Below are 14545 nucleotides of genomic sequence, written 5' to 3'. Positions count from 1 at the left end.
GGCTGGACGGGGCCGTCCGCTGTTTGTTCGGCCGTGGGGGCGGCCCTGGGGACACGGGGACGGCCGCGGGGACGGGTCAAGGCCTTGGGTGCAGCCAACGGGAAAGAGGGGAGGAGAGAAAGGGGATAGAGATGAAAGGGGAAAAGGGAGGGGGGGAGGGGAATGGGAAGGAGTTGGGGAAGATGGGGAGAACGGGGAGAAGGGGAGGAGGAAGAAAGGAGGAAAGGGAAGGGGAAAAAGAGGGAGAGGGGAGGAAAGGGAAGAGAGGAAGGGGGAAAGGGGAAAAGAGAAAAGGGGAGGAGGAGAAGAATGAAGGGAGGGGGTTGGAAAGGAAGGGGGAAAGAGGAGGAAGGGGAGGAGGAAAGGGTTGAGGAAAAGGGAAGGAGAAGAAGAGAAGGAATGGTTTGGGAAGGATGGGGAGAGGAGTGGAGGGAAGGGAAGGGGGTAGAGGAGGAGGAGAGGATGAGGGGGGAAGGGGGAGGAGGAGGAGATGGAGTGGAAGAGATTGAGGAGGAACGGGAAAAGTGGAGGGGAGGAGGGGGATGCAGAGGAACGGATGGGTAATGAGGGAAGGTGAGGATGGTGCGGACACCGCTGTCATGCACAGGTGATGGGTCCCTCCTTGGGCAGCACCCAAAAAAGGCAGTGCTGGTGCCCACCCCACTGGGACCCCCCCATGCCCCCACTCCTCCCTGTCTCCAGCTCCCTGGCCATCTGCAGTTCCTTGCTGCCAGTGCTGCTCCCTGGAGCGGCCCAGCTACGGGCTGCTCCGCACGGCTGCATGCTGGGGACTGTGCTGGGGGGCCAGGACTGTGCGCACCCCACAGCTACCCCACACATCCCTCCCGCCCCACACAGGGCCCCCTCCTACCCCGCTAAACATTAACCCCGTGCCCAGCAGGGCTTGGCTGAGAGCTGGTGTCCCCAAGGCCTCGTCCCATGCCTGGCCCAGGCACGTTTAGGGACACGTGCAGGGCGGCAGCAGCACCTGTGGCCTCTCAATCTGCTCGAGGGAAAGGCAGCAGCGGCAGGGCTTGGGGTTATGGGGACAGGAAGGGCAGCAGGGCCTGGAAACAGGGGACACTGGTGGGAACTGGGAGCAGTTGGGCAGCGAGCAGTTTGGGAACATCATTAGATTGTTTGTGCAGCAATGATGATCAGCAGCTGTGAAGGGCAAACCTGGCAGGGAGCTCAGGAATGGGGGCCTGCCTGTGGGGCCAGGACACAGGGATGTGGGGATGCCCGGCCCCGCGAGGCTGTGGGGCAGCAGTGACACTGTTGCCTGGGCTGGGGCTGGAGCCGAGTGGCAGTGTTGGGTGCAGGAGGAACGCTGCCAACCTGGGCATTGCTCATCCCCTCGGTGGGACTGGGGGCATCTGAGCAGAGCTGGCACACAGCGGCCAGGACCGGGCTGTGCCCCATCCTCATCCCCACGTCCCTCATCACCAACGCTGCAGGACACTCTTGGGAGGCTGTGATTGAGTGTGGTGATAAACCCACTCCATCAGATCTGCGGAGCCGTGTTTTGCTCCTGGCTTCTGTAAAGTTAATTGGGTTAGAGTTTCCAGGAAGAAATGAAGGAGAAAAACACTCTCCCGGTGTGTGGGGCCATTGAATGCTCTCTGGCGAGTTATAATTGCAAATCATGTTTTGAAATCGCATTAACCAATTATTCCTTGTTGTTGTGCCCGGCTGCAGGACAGCGTGTGCATGGTGGTGGAGGAGAGCTGTGCCGGTCCCACCAGCAGGGCGGGCGGTGACGCCTGGCACTGGGACCGGAGGCACCCGCTGCCTTGTCCCCAGCAAGAGAGGTGTCAGAGGCTTTGTGCTTTAGAGGAGCCACAGGGCTGCAGATGAAGCTGTTTCCTCAGCTGTGTGCTCCCACCACCGCCATCTCAGTTGCAGGAAGGTCGGATGGCAGGAAGCAGAGCATGACCCCATCCAGCCCCCGGCGCCCAGTGCCCGTCCTTCATGGCTGAGGATGCTCGGAGCTGCCCCGGCCCCCGTCCTGGCCGCCCTCATCCAGCACCAGGCAGGGCTGGATCTCAGAGCCACTGATCCCATGCGTGGGCTTGTGTGCAGTGACACAGAGCACGAGGCTGAGGCTGCCTGGCAGCTGGGCATAGGGCAGCACGGGTGAGGGCAGATAGAAGGGGCAGAGCGCAGGTAATGGGGTGGTTCTGTGCTTCTTAGTCTGTTCAGTGATTCTCAGCCCAGGGGAAGCTCTGCAGAGACCTTACAGCAGCTCTTCCAGTGCCTAAAGGGGCTAAAGGAAAGCCCTTGTCCTGTATGGAAAAGGGATATTTACAAGGGCATAGTTGGATAGGACAAGGAGGAATGGCTTTGTACTAAAAGGGGGAGATCTAGGTGAGATGTTAGTGGTATATTCTTTGCTCAGAGGGTGGTGAGGTCCTGGCACTGCTGCCCAGAGCTGTGGGTGCCATCCCTGGAGGTGCCCCAGACCATGGAGGGGTCCTGGGCAGCCCGAGCTGGGGGGCAGCCAGCCCATGGCAGGAGTGGGGCTGGGGGCTGTAAGGTCCTTTCCAACCCAACCATGCTGCGATCCTATGATTCTATGATTATAGCTCTACGTGCTCCAGTCCCAAGGCTTGGTGACTTTTCTTCCTCCTTGTCACTGCTCTGATTTCCCGCAGAGCCCGGCTGGGCATGGCTCGAGTTCATCTGGAAGGAGAGGAGCAGAAGCACGGCGTGATGGGGCGCAAGGGAAGGGATGACACGGCGGGGCCATGGGGCTGAAGACCACCAGCCATATTTCTAAGTCTCGGGGGTCTGAGCCCTGTCCCCATCCCATCCCCACCAGGCTCAGCCCGTGGCTGTGTTTGCGCTCAGGGCGGCAGCTCCGGCTGTGTTTACAGCCCCAGACGAGGCACGGTGCCACGTGGCTGCTGGGTGCCCGCCCTCGCTGGGGCGGGGAGGGTTAAACGGATGGAGCACAGAAGCTCTGGTTGTCCTGACCCCCCCGCGCCGAACCTGGCCGCCTCGCCCCAGCACGCCAGCCAGCGCTGGTTCAGCACTTACGCATGATGCTGTTATTAGAAATTAGTTAATGGATGTCTCCGACCGAATGAGAGCGGTGGCAACGGGCACACGGGGGGCAGGAACGGCCGCGGGTGCTCACGTGCCCACCCCAGTGCCGCCCTCGGGTGCTGGGGAGCGGGACGTGTGCGAGCACGATGCTCGCTGGGTCCGCCGATCTGCTTCGTGGGAGAAATGTATGGGACCTAAATGCAGCCCCAAAGGGCCGTGTGGGGCAGGCCTTGGGGGAGGCGAGGTGCCTCGCTGGTTGGCGGTGCTGCAGCCTGAGGGGTGTGTAAAGAAGAATCCCTCAAAGCAGGCAGCCCGCTGGGTGCGATGGCACAGGGACAGCCACCCATGGAGCCCCAACGCTGCAGTGCAGATCTCCCCCTAAGCAAAACCCCCATGGCCACCAGCGGGGTGCAGTGCCAGCAAGCAGGGCTCTGAGCTCTGTGCAGTGCCTGGGACCCACACTAAGGGAAGCAGCAGCCCCAGGCTCCTCGGGATGCCCTCAGAGCAGAGATGTCCTCGTTAGGGGCTCTTTTTGAGGGGACAAACTCCAATATTTCATCGGTAAAAGGTGATCGCAGCACAAGCAGAGAAGCCTGGAGGGGTTCCGGGGGAGGGGGGGGCCGCAGTTTCCCTCCGCCCCTTTTTCCCCTCGGTTCTGGAGACACCCGCATTCGTGCCCCCCCGCCCCTCTCCGGTGCCCGCCCGTTCCCAGCCCTCGGGGAGGGGTGGCCGCGGTGGCCGTGCCCGGTGGCAGCGGGGCCGTGTGCTGCGTGCGCCTCCCCCTCGCCACCGGCCTCCCCGTAGGTCCGCGTTGACGCTGCGCGGAGATTGGGAGCCGTGGCACGAGGGGCGGGCCTGGGCTCCCGTTTAATCCCCGCTCTGTCGGGATTAGGGCCGGAGGAGACTCGGTAATCTGCCGGAGGCTCGGCACGCAGCTGGCAGCGAGGCAGCGCCGAGGGGACGGGCAGGTAGGTCCGACGGGACCCACATCCCCGCGCTGTCCCCGCTTTTCCCCTGTCCCGTGCTGGAAGCGAAGGCTGCAATAGGTCCCCCCCCGGTGTCCCCCGGCTGTGCCACCCCCGCGCCGCTCACCTCCTCCTCCCCTAACTTCAAAAGTTCCTCCGGAGCTCCGAGCTGGGAATGCTGCAGAAGGACGGAGCCGCTCGCCGCCGCCCCCCGGCGCGCTGCCCCACACCGCGCTGCCCCACACCGCGCCCCACAGCGCAGTCGCTCGCAGGTGGCACAGCCGGAGCAGCGCAGGGGCTGTTCGCTTTGCTTTGCCTTCCTCTTCCCTCTCAGCTGCTGAAACCCTCCCACAACGTATAAAAAAATCCTGCGAATGCTCATAAAGAGGCAGAGCTGCAGCCCTCGGGGGAGCCCCGCCGCCCCTCGCGGTTCTCAGCCCGCTTTACTCGCAGCAACCCCTCGGACCCCCCTCTCCCCATTTTTTTCCTTTCTTTTTCTTTTTTTCTTTTATTTTCCACTTTAATTTTTAATCAGCCGTGCCAGCAATGTGTGTGTGTGTGTGTGTGTGTGTAAGTGCTGGAAAGTGCGGCGGCCGCATCGGGTGTCAGGGGCTCCCACGCGGTGGGGCCGTGTGTGCCGTGCGGGTATTTTTAGGGCACAGCACGGCGCGGCCGTGACGTCCGCAGCGCTCCGTGTGTCTGCGGGATGGCAGGAGAGCTCCTGGGGAAACTGAGGCACCGCCGTCGGGCTCCCATCTGCGGGCACACGGGGCGGCCCCGGGGCTGCGGGACTGCCGTGCCCACGCGGAGGAGGAGACGGGAATTTTCCATTGGCAACCGGATGGTGCCCGAGCTCGGCGGTCGCATCTGTCGACTCACGGGCTGTCGCTGCAGAGACGGTGCCCAGCTGCCCGCCGTGCCCTCCAGCGGCGGATGGGGATCGGTGAGGATTCTCGGAGTGGCATCGGGGTGCTGCCGCCGCGGGGAGTCCGGCTCAGGTGCAAAGGTCCCGCAGCGCCCGGCTGCGCTGCAGCTGCATTCGCACTGGGGCCGCGGCCACGGCAAACAAACGGGCCCCGGCCGAGGCTGTTTTCCTTGGCGCAAGGGGACCGGGGGGAGGACTGGGATCCCACGGGCTCCTCGGACTGAGAAAACAGAGGCCCCTGCCCTCTGTTTTCTCACCACGGGGTCCCGGCCACCCCCGCATCCGCGGCACCGCAGGGTTGCTGACGCAGGGCTGGGGACAGCTGTGACCCTGGTGGATGGCGGTGTGTGTTTTTGGGTGCTGGGCGCTTGGTGGTACCCCGTGAAGGTGTGCGTTAGGACACTGAGAGGTGTCATCCTTCCTTGGTGTGATGGAAAAGCTCAAATCATGGTTTCAGCCAGTCTGCGTGTTTAATCTCTGCCACGTGCTTGGCACCTTTGTTCTGTGCCCCACACTGTGCCTCAGTTTCCCCATAGCCCTTCAGGGGAGGACACGCCAACTGTGCCACCATCTGCTCATGGTGCCACCACCGTGCCCGTCACGTCTCCAACCCTGGCATGTCCACCACTGGAAAAGTGTCATGCTCATCCCAGTAACAAGGCGAGCACCGCTGCTTCGGAGAGAGTATGCGTGGCACAGGGCTTGGCTGGCTCAGAGGGGACTGTGGCTGCCAGCATGACAGGGCTGCCCATGGCCATGGTGTTGAGACATTCAGAGGACATTCCGTCCTGGGGATCCTCTCCTTGTCCCTCATGGCCATGGGGCCACAATGATGACAGTGGGGTCACGGCCAGACCTGGGGCTGCAGGAGGTGTGCCTTGGCTGACATGCTGCTGGCCACTAGCATGGTGTGCTGTCCCCCCCGCCCTTCAGCTGAGTGCCTGTGCTGGGCTCCACAGTGCTGCTGGATGACCCCTCTGTCCCCATTGCATCCCCAACCCCAGCATGTCCACCTCTGGACTGTGTGGGGGGGCTAACTCGTGGTGGTCTGCTATCTCCCGAGGGTCTCCATATGGTGCCCATAGAGGGCCTCACGCCAGCAGGATGAGGGGTGGCTGTGCTCGCTGTGCCCATCCCGATGCAGCCTGCAGTGCTGGGTGAGGCCGTGCTGTGCTGGGAGGTGGGAGCGTGGCACGTAGCTAAGAGCAGGGCTGGGTGCTAAATTTAGGAAGCCAGGTCAGGAGAAAAACACAGGTCTGTGTTGTGCTGGGCTGGGGGAGGGTGGCCGGCGGTGGCGTGGGGCTGGCACAGGGACCCCGGGCCGTGCCAACAGCCATGCCATCATTGTGCTGCTGTGCCTCCGAGGCGCTGCTGCCGTCACACTGAGCTGGGAACATGAGAGCACCATGCTGACACCCGAGCAGCACTGGAACCCATGGGCACGGGGGGGTGTGCAGCTCCCATCCCGGTGCTGGGCTGCCAGCACTGTGGGGCAGCAGCTGCTGCTGCTTGGCGCTAAATCCGGATTACACCACTGGAGTGCTGTGTCCCCCACTCTGGTGCAGTGGATTAGCGGGCTGGGGTCTGGGCACTGCAGAGCTTTGGGGCTCAGGGTGTCCCCGAGCTTTGGCCCTGGTGCACGGAGTGGCACTGAGACAGGGGCGGACGTGGCGTCACAGAGCTCGGTGTGGTGACAAGTGATGGCTGAGCCCACGGGACCTGATGGCACAGCGAGAGGCGTCCCTGTGGGCACTGCTTCCCTGCAGCCCTCTGTCCCTGGGCGGTGTTGGTGCCCACACGGTGCCCGCAGCCCTGCGAGGCCCCAGGCTGGGGGCCGCCGCCACACCATCTATTTGCTGTTCTACAGAACCTTATCACAAAGCAAACAGCGTCTGCGAGGGGCACGACCGATGCGTCACCGGTCCCTCGCCCCTTCCCCAGTGCCACCAGCAGAGACCAAAGGCCGGCAGGCGCAGAGGTGGCAGTGAGTGCTGTGGGGCTGTGCCAGCGCTGCCGGCGGGAGGAAGCCGGGGGCGACGCTCACAGCATGACAAATGGGGCCGGGTGTGCTGGGGGAGGCTGGCGGCCCCCGTACGTAGCCATAACCAGGAGGAGGAGGAGGGGGCTGCGGCGGGGGGCACGGGCACCTCGCAGCTTGGCACTGGCACTGTGGATGGATACGGGGGGCCGGGCGAGGGATGTGCCGGCGGCGGTGGGAAGGCGCGGAGCTAACGGCAGCGCTGGGACGTGCTGGCAGCCCCGTCCGTGCCTGGATGCAGCCCAAGCTGAGGCCCAGTGGAGGGGATAAATCATCACCCAGCAGCCGCCTGCGGTTCCATCTCTTCCACCACGCGGCTCAGCCTTGCTGTCCTGGGGCCCTGCTGTGCCTCAGTTTCCCCGCCTGGACAAGTGCCATGCAGAGGTGTGGCTCGGTGCCACGCTTCCACCTGTGGCTCAGCCCCGTCACCCCCCCAGTGCTACTGGATGCTGCTGGGCTGTGTGTGGCCTGGAGTGACCCTTGGTCCCCAGGTGGTGAGGACAGAGCGGTGATGTGACTCACAGGGTGAGGGGTGCTGCAGCCTTTCCCTGGTGTACCTGGGGGCTGCTGTCCCTGTGCCCCCTCCGACCTGGGGTCTCAGTACTGGGCAGAGGCACACAGAGAGCCAGGCGGTACCCAGGACCGCTGCTCAACCCCAAGTGCTGGGCCAGGAGCTAAAGGATAGGTGCAGCCCCCAATCCTCGTGGGGACCCACAGCAGTGGGGTGATGGGGAGGCTGCATCCTCCTGGGGCTGGGGATCATCCTGCATCCCACCCTGAAGCCAGGTGACTGTCTGTCTATCCCAGTGGATGGGGCTCTGGCATGTGAATCTGTGGGTGGGGAGGACTCCCATTACAGGGTGGCAGGGATGCAGAAGGTGGCAGGGGACAGCGGGGAGCAGTGGGGCCATGGCCCGACTGCCAGCCTGCCCCAGAAAGCAGCCCTGTGCTGTTTCCCAGCGGGGCGGGGAGGGCTGGGCGCGCACAGAGACGGCTTTGTGCCGCTTGCCAAGGCGTCCCCGCTCGGCAGCCCGGCCGCCATCCCCTGCCAAGGACTCGTCTCACAGCCTTGCACTTTCCTGCTCCATCGGTGCCAGCCCTGACGTGCCCCTGAGCCCCTGCCGCAGTGCCCGGCAGCACCAGGGCTTCACACGGGGGTCCCTGAGCTCTCTGCCCCATCCCACACGCCAGTGCTGGGAGGGGAGGTGCTGCAGGAGGCTGAAAGCTCACGGGGGACACACGGGGGTCGCATCCCCACTGTTCCCAGTGCTGCCCTGCTGACGAGGACTCCTCTGCCAGGCCCTGCAGCTCCCACCTGGAGCCGGACCCCACGCCTCGCCACGCCACGAGGAGCCCTGAGCCTGCCATGGAGGGCCCGGAGCTGCCCGTCCAGGCTGAGATGGTGGAACTGGTGCCCAATGGGAAGCACGCGGCTGCACTTGGCACCACCACCATCCCCTCGCTGCCTGGTGACAGGTAGAGGCTTGGGGACAAGCGGCTTCTTCAGCTGGGGCTGGGCACCTGGCTGGTGAGCCAGTCCCCTGCTTGGGACTGGGGGCTCTGGGATCAGCGGGCTTGGGACACTTGGGGCGCTCAGGGTTCTTGGGATGCTTGGGACACATGGGACACTTGGGGTGCTTGGGTCACTTGGGACACTCGGAGCACTTGGAGAACCTGGGGCACAGGTTCTTGTGGTGCTTCAGACACTTGGCATACTCAGGGTGCTTGGGGGCACTTGGAACACTTAGGATGCTTGGGGATACTCAGGATGCTTGAGTAGCTCCGAACACTCAGGGTTCTTGGAGCAGTTGGGATGCTCAGGGTGCTTGAGGTTCTTTGGGCACTTGGGACATTGGGCTGCTTGGGGCACTTGGAGCACTTGGGGGTACTTGGGGTACTCAGGACGCTCAGGGTTCTTGGGACACTTGGGGTGATTGCAGTGCTTAGGGAGGTACAAGGCACTTTGAAGGCTTGGAAGTCCTGGGGTGCTCAGAGCACCTGGGGAGACTTGGGAATCTCTGGGGACTTGGGATGCTGGGCTTGCTCGTGGCAATTAGAGTGCTCAGAGTGTTCAGGGGCTTGGGACACACATGGGGTTCTCAGGGTGCTGATGGGGCTTGGGGCATTGAGAAGATTGGAGAACTGCTCTTGGAGCTGAGGGTGCTTGGGGTGCCTTGGGGGCTCTGGGGAGCTGGGTGCTGTGGGGTGCTGCTGGGAGGGCTGCGTCCAGCCCAGCTCCACTCGGCCCAGCTGCTCTGTTCCTCCCTCTGCGCCCAGGTTTGATGAGAACCAGTGCGGTGCAGAGATGGAAGAGTTCCTGCCCCATGGCACTGAGAAGAAGCAGACGCACTTCACTGATGTGAGTGGCAGTGCAGGACTCCCTGGGTGCCCCCTGGCAGCATCCCCCCTTTTTGTCACCTTCCCCTCTTTGTCACACAGTTCGAAGGCAAGACGTCGTTTGGGATGTCTGTCTTCAACCTGAGCAATGCCATCATGGGCAGTGGCATCCTGGGGCTGGCCTACGCCATGGCCAACACTGGCATCATCCTCTTCCTGTGAGTGCTGCCAAGACATGGGGCTCATGGTGACATGGGGACTGACGTCCCCCTGGTGCCGAGGTGCCCGAGGAGCAGCTGGTGACAGTGCTGTCCCCTCGCAGCTTCCTACTGACGGCCGTGGCTCTGCTATCCAGCTACTCCATCCACCTGCTGTTGAAATCCTCAGGCATCGTGGGTGAGTGCAATGCCTCCCACCACCCTGACACCCCCATCTCACCTCCCAGCTCTCACCCCTGTGTCCCCATCCTACAGGCATCCGTGCCTATGAGCAGTTAGGTTTCCGAGCCTTCGGCACACCAGGCAAGCTGGCTGCAGCCATCGCCATCACTCTGCAGAACATCGGAGGTGAGCACAAGGTGTGGGATGTGGAGGAGATATGAGGACATGTTGCAGCCCCCCACCACGCTGCCCTCCTCTGCCCACAGCCATGTCCAGCTACCTGTACATCGTCAAGTCTGAGGTGCCGCTGGTCATCCAGACCTTCCTCAACCTGGAGGAGAAGACCACGTGAGTGTCAGAGTGTCACCCACCCCGTCCTCCTCCCACCGCATCCCTGCCCCACGCGCCCTGGATTCCGCTCCAGCTGTGCAGCCTCTGGCAGGGATTAATGGCATTAAAGCCACTGCTATTTTTGATCACTGTCAGTGCTGAATAAGCCCCCAGGCGGGATTAGTCCGGGATGAACTTCCAATCCCTGCCCCTCACCTCCTGCTGGGATCAGCCCACCTGTTCCTCCTCCTGCAGGGCACATTGCCCCAGAGGTGCTGGCATGGGGGTCTCAGGCATGCTGGCACCAAGGGACCCTTGGGGTGTGAACATAGAGATCTCTGTGGCTTCAGGAGATGCCTCTCCTCTGGGACATCTGCTCAGAGGTGCAGAGATTCTGGCCTTGGTGTCCCATAGCAGAGAGGTCCTGTCCCAGGAGATGCCATCTCCATCGCCTGGAGATGCCATCTCACGTGTCCCCAGGGATGCTGGTGCAGGGATGCTCCATGGCCTCAAGGGATGCCTATGTCCCTGGGCACACTGGTTCAGGGGACCAGGGATACCAGGCCGAGGATTTCAGGGGTGCCAGCCCTGCAGAGGGCAGAGGAGTCCTCTGAAGCTTCCACTCTACACCGGGTATGAGCATGCCCTTGCCTCTGCTTCCAGGGATTGGTACCTGAATGGGAACTACCTGGTGATCCTGGTCTCCGTCACCGTCATCCTGCCTCTGGCCCTGATGAAGCAGCTGGGTAAGTGGGGGCGTGGGTGGACATGGGACTGGAGGGGACTATGCCCATTGCTCTCCTCTCCCCCCAGGCTACCTGGGCTACGCCAGTGGCTTCTCACTCAGCTGCATGGTCTTCTTCCTCATCTCGGTGAGCACAGGGCGGGGATGTCGCCGTGTGAGGGGGCACCCAGAGCCCCCCACTGACAGAGTGTCCCCCCCCAGGTCATCTACAAGAAGTTCCAAATCCCCTGCCCGCTGCCTGAGCAAGGGGGGAACTTCACCAGTGGCACTAATGTCACGCTGGGCACTGAGCACTGGGATGGCCCTGCAGCCCCACTGCCCACTGAGGTGGAGGCCTGCACCCCCAGCTTCTTCACCCTCAACTCCCAGGTAGGTTTGGTTCCACGGTGAGGGCTCCTAAAGGGCACGGGCAGTGGGTTCCCAGCATTCATTGCACATTCTGCAGACAGCGTACACCATCCCCATCATGGCCTTCGCCTTCGTGTGTCACCCTGAGGTGCTGCCCATCTACACGGAGCTGAAGGAGTGAGTGGTGGTGAGGCTGGGGGATGGCGGGTGGGGGGGCCGTGCTGACGCCCATTTCCTGCAGCCCCTCCAAGAAGAAGATGCAGTGCATCTCCAACATCTCCATCACCGTCATGTACCTCATGTACTTCCTGGCCGCCCTCTTTGGCTACCTCACGTTCTACGGTGGGTTGTGGGGACAGGGGCATGGGGACACGGTGGGGACGCCCATGGGAGGTGGTGGCACAAGTGCTGACCCACGTCCCTGGTGCTGCAGGGCGCGTGGAGTCAGAGCTGCTGCACACCTACAGCCGGGTGGACCCCTTTGACGTGCTGATCCTCTGTGTGCGGGTGGCTGTGCTGACAGCTGTGACACTCACTGTCCCCATCGTCCTCTTCCCGGTGAGTGTCCCCTTGGAGGCACACATGGGTCACCCTATTGCCAGCTCTGCTCATCTCCAAGCAGTGAGAGGGGAAACTGAGGCAGTGGGACGGTGCCCTGGGGACAGGACAGAGATGGGAAGGTCTAACAGGCATCGATGGCCCTGCAGAGATGGGAGGCTCTGAGGATAGTGTGTGACATGTCCCTGTCCCTGTCCCCAGGTGCGCCGTGCTATCCAGCAGATGCTGTTCCAAGGCAAGAACTTCAGCTGGATTCGCCACGTCGCCATCGCTGTGATCCTGCTGACCTTCATCAACCTCTTGGTCATTTTTGCCCCCTCCATCCTCGGCATCTTCGGGTTGATTGGTGAGTGGCAGTGCTGCCCCGTCCCTCTCACCCAGCTGTACCCCAGGGCTCACTCTACCCACTCATCCCTTCCTGCTTTAGGTGCCACCTCTGCCCCCTGCCTCATCTTCATCTTCCCGGCCATCTTCTACATCCGCATCATGCCCAAGGACAAGGAGCCCCTGCGTTCCACCCCCAAAATCCTGGTAAGCCCTAGGCCTCCACCCCAGGCTGTGGGGACTGCTGTCCCTGGGGGGTAAAATGGAGGGGTGTGGGGATAAAGGCAGAGGGACAAGGGAAAGATGGAGCCTCCTGGGTTCTCAGTGGGGTGGGGGCACTCCGGCCCCTCCCTGCTCCCCATGGGGCAGTGGGCAGCCCCCACCCTGTGCTCTGTCTCCCTCAGGCTGCCTGCTTCGCCCTCCTCGGGGTGCTCTTCATGATCATGAGCCTCAGCTTCATCATCACCGATTGGGCCACGGGAGGGGGCCGGAGTGGCGGCAGCCACTAGCCACCCTGGTTGCCCACCCTGACCCCCCCCCATCCCCATCAGGACCCCCCGGGGCTCCCACCTTTGTCGCCTGCCCTTTGCCTGAGGGGGCACATGGGGGACCCCAGTCCGTGCCCACCCCTCCTGGCTCCGCGCTTCAGTTTCCCCATCTGTGCAATGGGGAGACCAGCGCTTCCCTACCTCACCGGGGGTCAAAGGGGACGGGGCCAACCTGGCCCACAGGCACCCGCTTGTCCTCAGCCGGCCCCAAGTCCTGACGGCAGCGTCTGCGGGGCTGGTGGCCAGCACCTCAGCAGTGCCCATGCCACCCCCATGTCCTCCGCTGTCCCCACCCCCTGACTGCCAGCTCCTCGCTGCTCCATCCTGCTGGCACATGGTGCCCGGGGGAAGGCCGGTCCCGGTGCCAGCGGGTGGGAACCTGGCGATCCAGGGGCCAACTCGGGGAAGGTGACACGTGCCAGGGCTGGGTGCCGCCGGTGCACCCCAGAGGTGCTGGCGTGGGGCACGGAGGTGTCTGGGGCAGCACCGCTTGGGCTGTGGGATGGAGGGGGTGTGGGATGCGCGCTCCCCGACACCAGGGTGATGGGCACAACCCGGCCCCGCTGTCCTGCCACCACCCACCTGTCTGTCCGTCTGTCCGTCCATGCCATGGGCAGCTCCCAGCCATGCCAAGAGCCTGGCCACGGGGACGCGAGCAGGCGGTGAGGGGGGCCGGGAGCTCGCCAAGTAAATAAGAGACGTATTTTTATATGGGGGTGGTGGAGGCTGGGACGCTTTTTATAAATACTGTACATAAGAGTAGTTCTTTTTTAATGTGTTGCGCGGCTCCCGGGAGCTCTGCACCGTGTGCGGGATGGGGGAGGCTCTCGCCGTGTCACCCCGATGTCCCCGCACCGCACCGAGCCGTCCCACGGCCCCCCCGCCGCGTCGTTAAGTTATATGTGGGGATGAGCGCCGTGCAGGAGGAGCGCGACCGAGCAGATGCGTCAAAGTAACAATAAAGGATAAAAATGTGAGACGTGCCCGGTGTGGGGCGGGGCTGCGGGGACCGCGGGGACAACGCGGACGGCGCCGGGCTCTGCGGGCACACGGCGGCGCTGCGTCCCCGCCGACGGCCGCCCGATGTCGGCAGAGGAGAGGGCGGGGAGCGCGGAGCGGGCCGCTCTCGGGTGCCCCCGGGGCACCGATCCGATGCGCTGCCCCCGCGCCCCAATTAGGACCGGTGCCTCGAGCCCCTTCCCACGAGTATCCCGTGTCTCCTTCCCGAGGCCGCCCCGTGTCCACGCGAGCGTTCAGTGTCCCGTTCCAGGGGGGTCCGAGAGCCGCAGCCGCAGGGTGGGGTGGCCTGGGCACGATGCCGGGGCTGGGAGTGGGGACGAACCGCCAGCAAGGATGGCAACAAAGCGAGTTTCAGATTCATGGCTCTAGGAAATGGGGTGCAATGGGGAGCTCAGCCTGGTGCGAGTGCTCCAAGCAGAGTGGCGACACCGGTGGTGGCTCGATGGGATGTGGCAAAAAGAGCTACGGTAGGGCTGGGACAGGAGGGCTTGGATCACACCACGTCGCAGTGCACAGCCAGCACGGACACCCCATGCCCTGGGCACGTCTGTTCTGGGGCACGTGGCACCATGCATGTTTGTCCTGAAGGAACCACTGCTTACTGCACATCTGTCCTGGTCACACCATGGCCCATTGAACATCTGTCCTGGTCACACCATAGCCTGTTACACATCTGCCCTGGTCACACCGTGGCCTGTTACACATCTGTCCTGTGGAAAGAACGTGGCCCTGTGCACATCTGTGCTGGAGCAAACCACGACCTCCTGTCCTAAGGCACATCATAGCCCGTGCACATCTGTCGTGGGTCCTTCGCATCTCCATGCACATCTGTGCTGGGCGTATTGGGGCCCCAGCTACACCTGCATTGAGGAACAAACCAGTCCGTGCTCGAGTGTCACTGCGCGCGCCGTGTCCCCGCGCACATCTGTCCCGGGGAACACCAATGGCGCAGCGCACATCTGCCTGCATCACACCGCGC

At 63.3% G+C, this 14545-nt stretch overlaps 1 protein-coding gene and 1 long non-coding RNA gene across 3 annotated transcripts; one reads left to right on the top strand and one right to left on the bottom strand.

The window, feature by feature from the left end:
• Positions 1-1599: 1599 nt before the first annotated feature.
• Positions 1600-4433, bottom strand: LOC146543395 (uncharacterized). Its single transcript, XR_014886275.1, has 2 exons — positions 4141-4433; positions 1600-2682 (listed from the first exon to the last, which is right to left on the bottom strand). It is a non-coding gene; the product is annotated as an uncharacterized LOC146543395 (long non-coding RNA).
• SLC38A3 (solute carrier family 38 member 3) lies at positions 3841-13523 on the top strand. Of its 2 annotated transcripts, none has more exons than XM_085235559.1 (16): positions 3841-4016; positions 8276-8452; positions 9254-9335; positions 9416-9531; positions 9636-9709; positions 9787-9879; positions 9960-10041; positions 10687-10769; positions 10837-10895; positions 10970-11137; positions 11214-11293; positions 11358-11458; positions 11550-11674; positions 11876-12020; positions 12102-12205; positions 12403-13523. In XM_085235559.1, the coding sequence occupies exons 2-16, from the start codon at positions 8343-8345 to the stop codon at positions 12505-12507; spliced, it is 1527 nt and encodes a 508-aa protein (XP_085091685.1). In that variant the 5' UTR covers positions 3841-4016; positions 8276-8342; the 3' UTR covers positions 12508-13523. The 2 variants fall into 2 exon arrangements, with proteins under 2 accessions (XP_085091685.1, XP_019475455.1); XM_019619910.3 differs by lacking the exon at positions 3841-4016 and adding an exon at positions 4934-4956.
• The last annotated feature ends 1022 nt before the right edge of the window (positions 13524-14545 follow it).

This window comes from Meleagris gallopavo, chromosome 14 (genome assembly GCF_905368555.1).
Source record: "Meleagris gallopavo chromosome 14, MGAL_WU_HG_1.1, whole genome shotgun sequence".
NCBI classification, from domain to species: Eukaryota; Metazoa; Chordata; class Aves; order Galliformes; family Phasianidae; genus Meleagris; species Meleagris gallopavo.
The sequence above is the reverse complement of the archived record's forward strand: the minus strand, read 5'-3'. Positions and strand labels throughout refer to the sequence as shown.

Bases quoted from the DNA above. Each gene is read 5' to 3' on its own strand.
- SLC38A3 (XM_085235559.1), top strand. From the start codon at position 8,343: ATGGAGGGCCCGGAGCTGCCCGTCCAGGCTGAGATGGTGGAACTGGTG. The intron at 9,336-9,415 runs GTGAGTGGCAGT...TTTGTCACACAG, and splicing joins AGCAGACGCACTTCACTGAT to TTCGAAGGCAAGACGTCGTT. The intron at 11,675-11,875 runs GTGAGTGTCCCC...CCCTGTCCCCAG, and splicing joins TCCCCATCGTCCTCTTCCCG to GTGCGCCGTGCTATCCAGCA.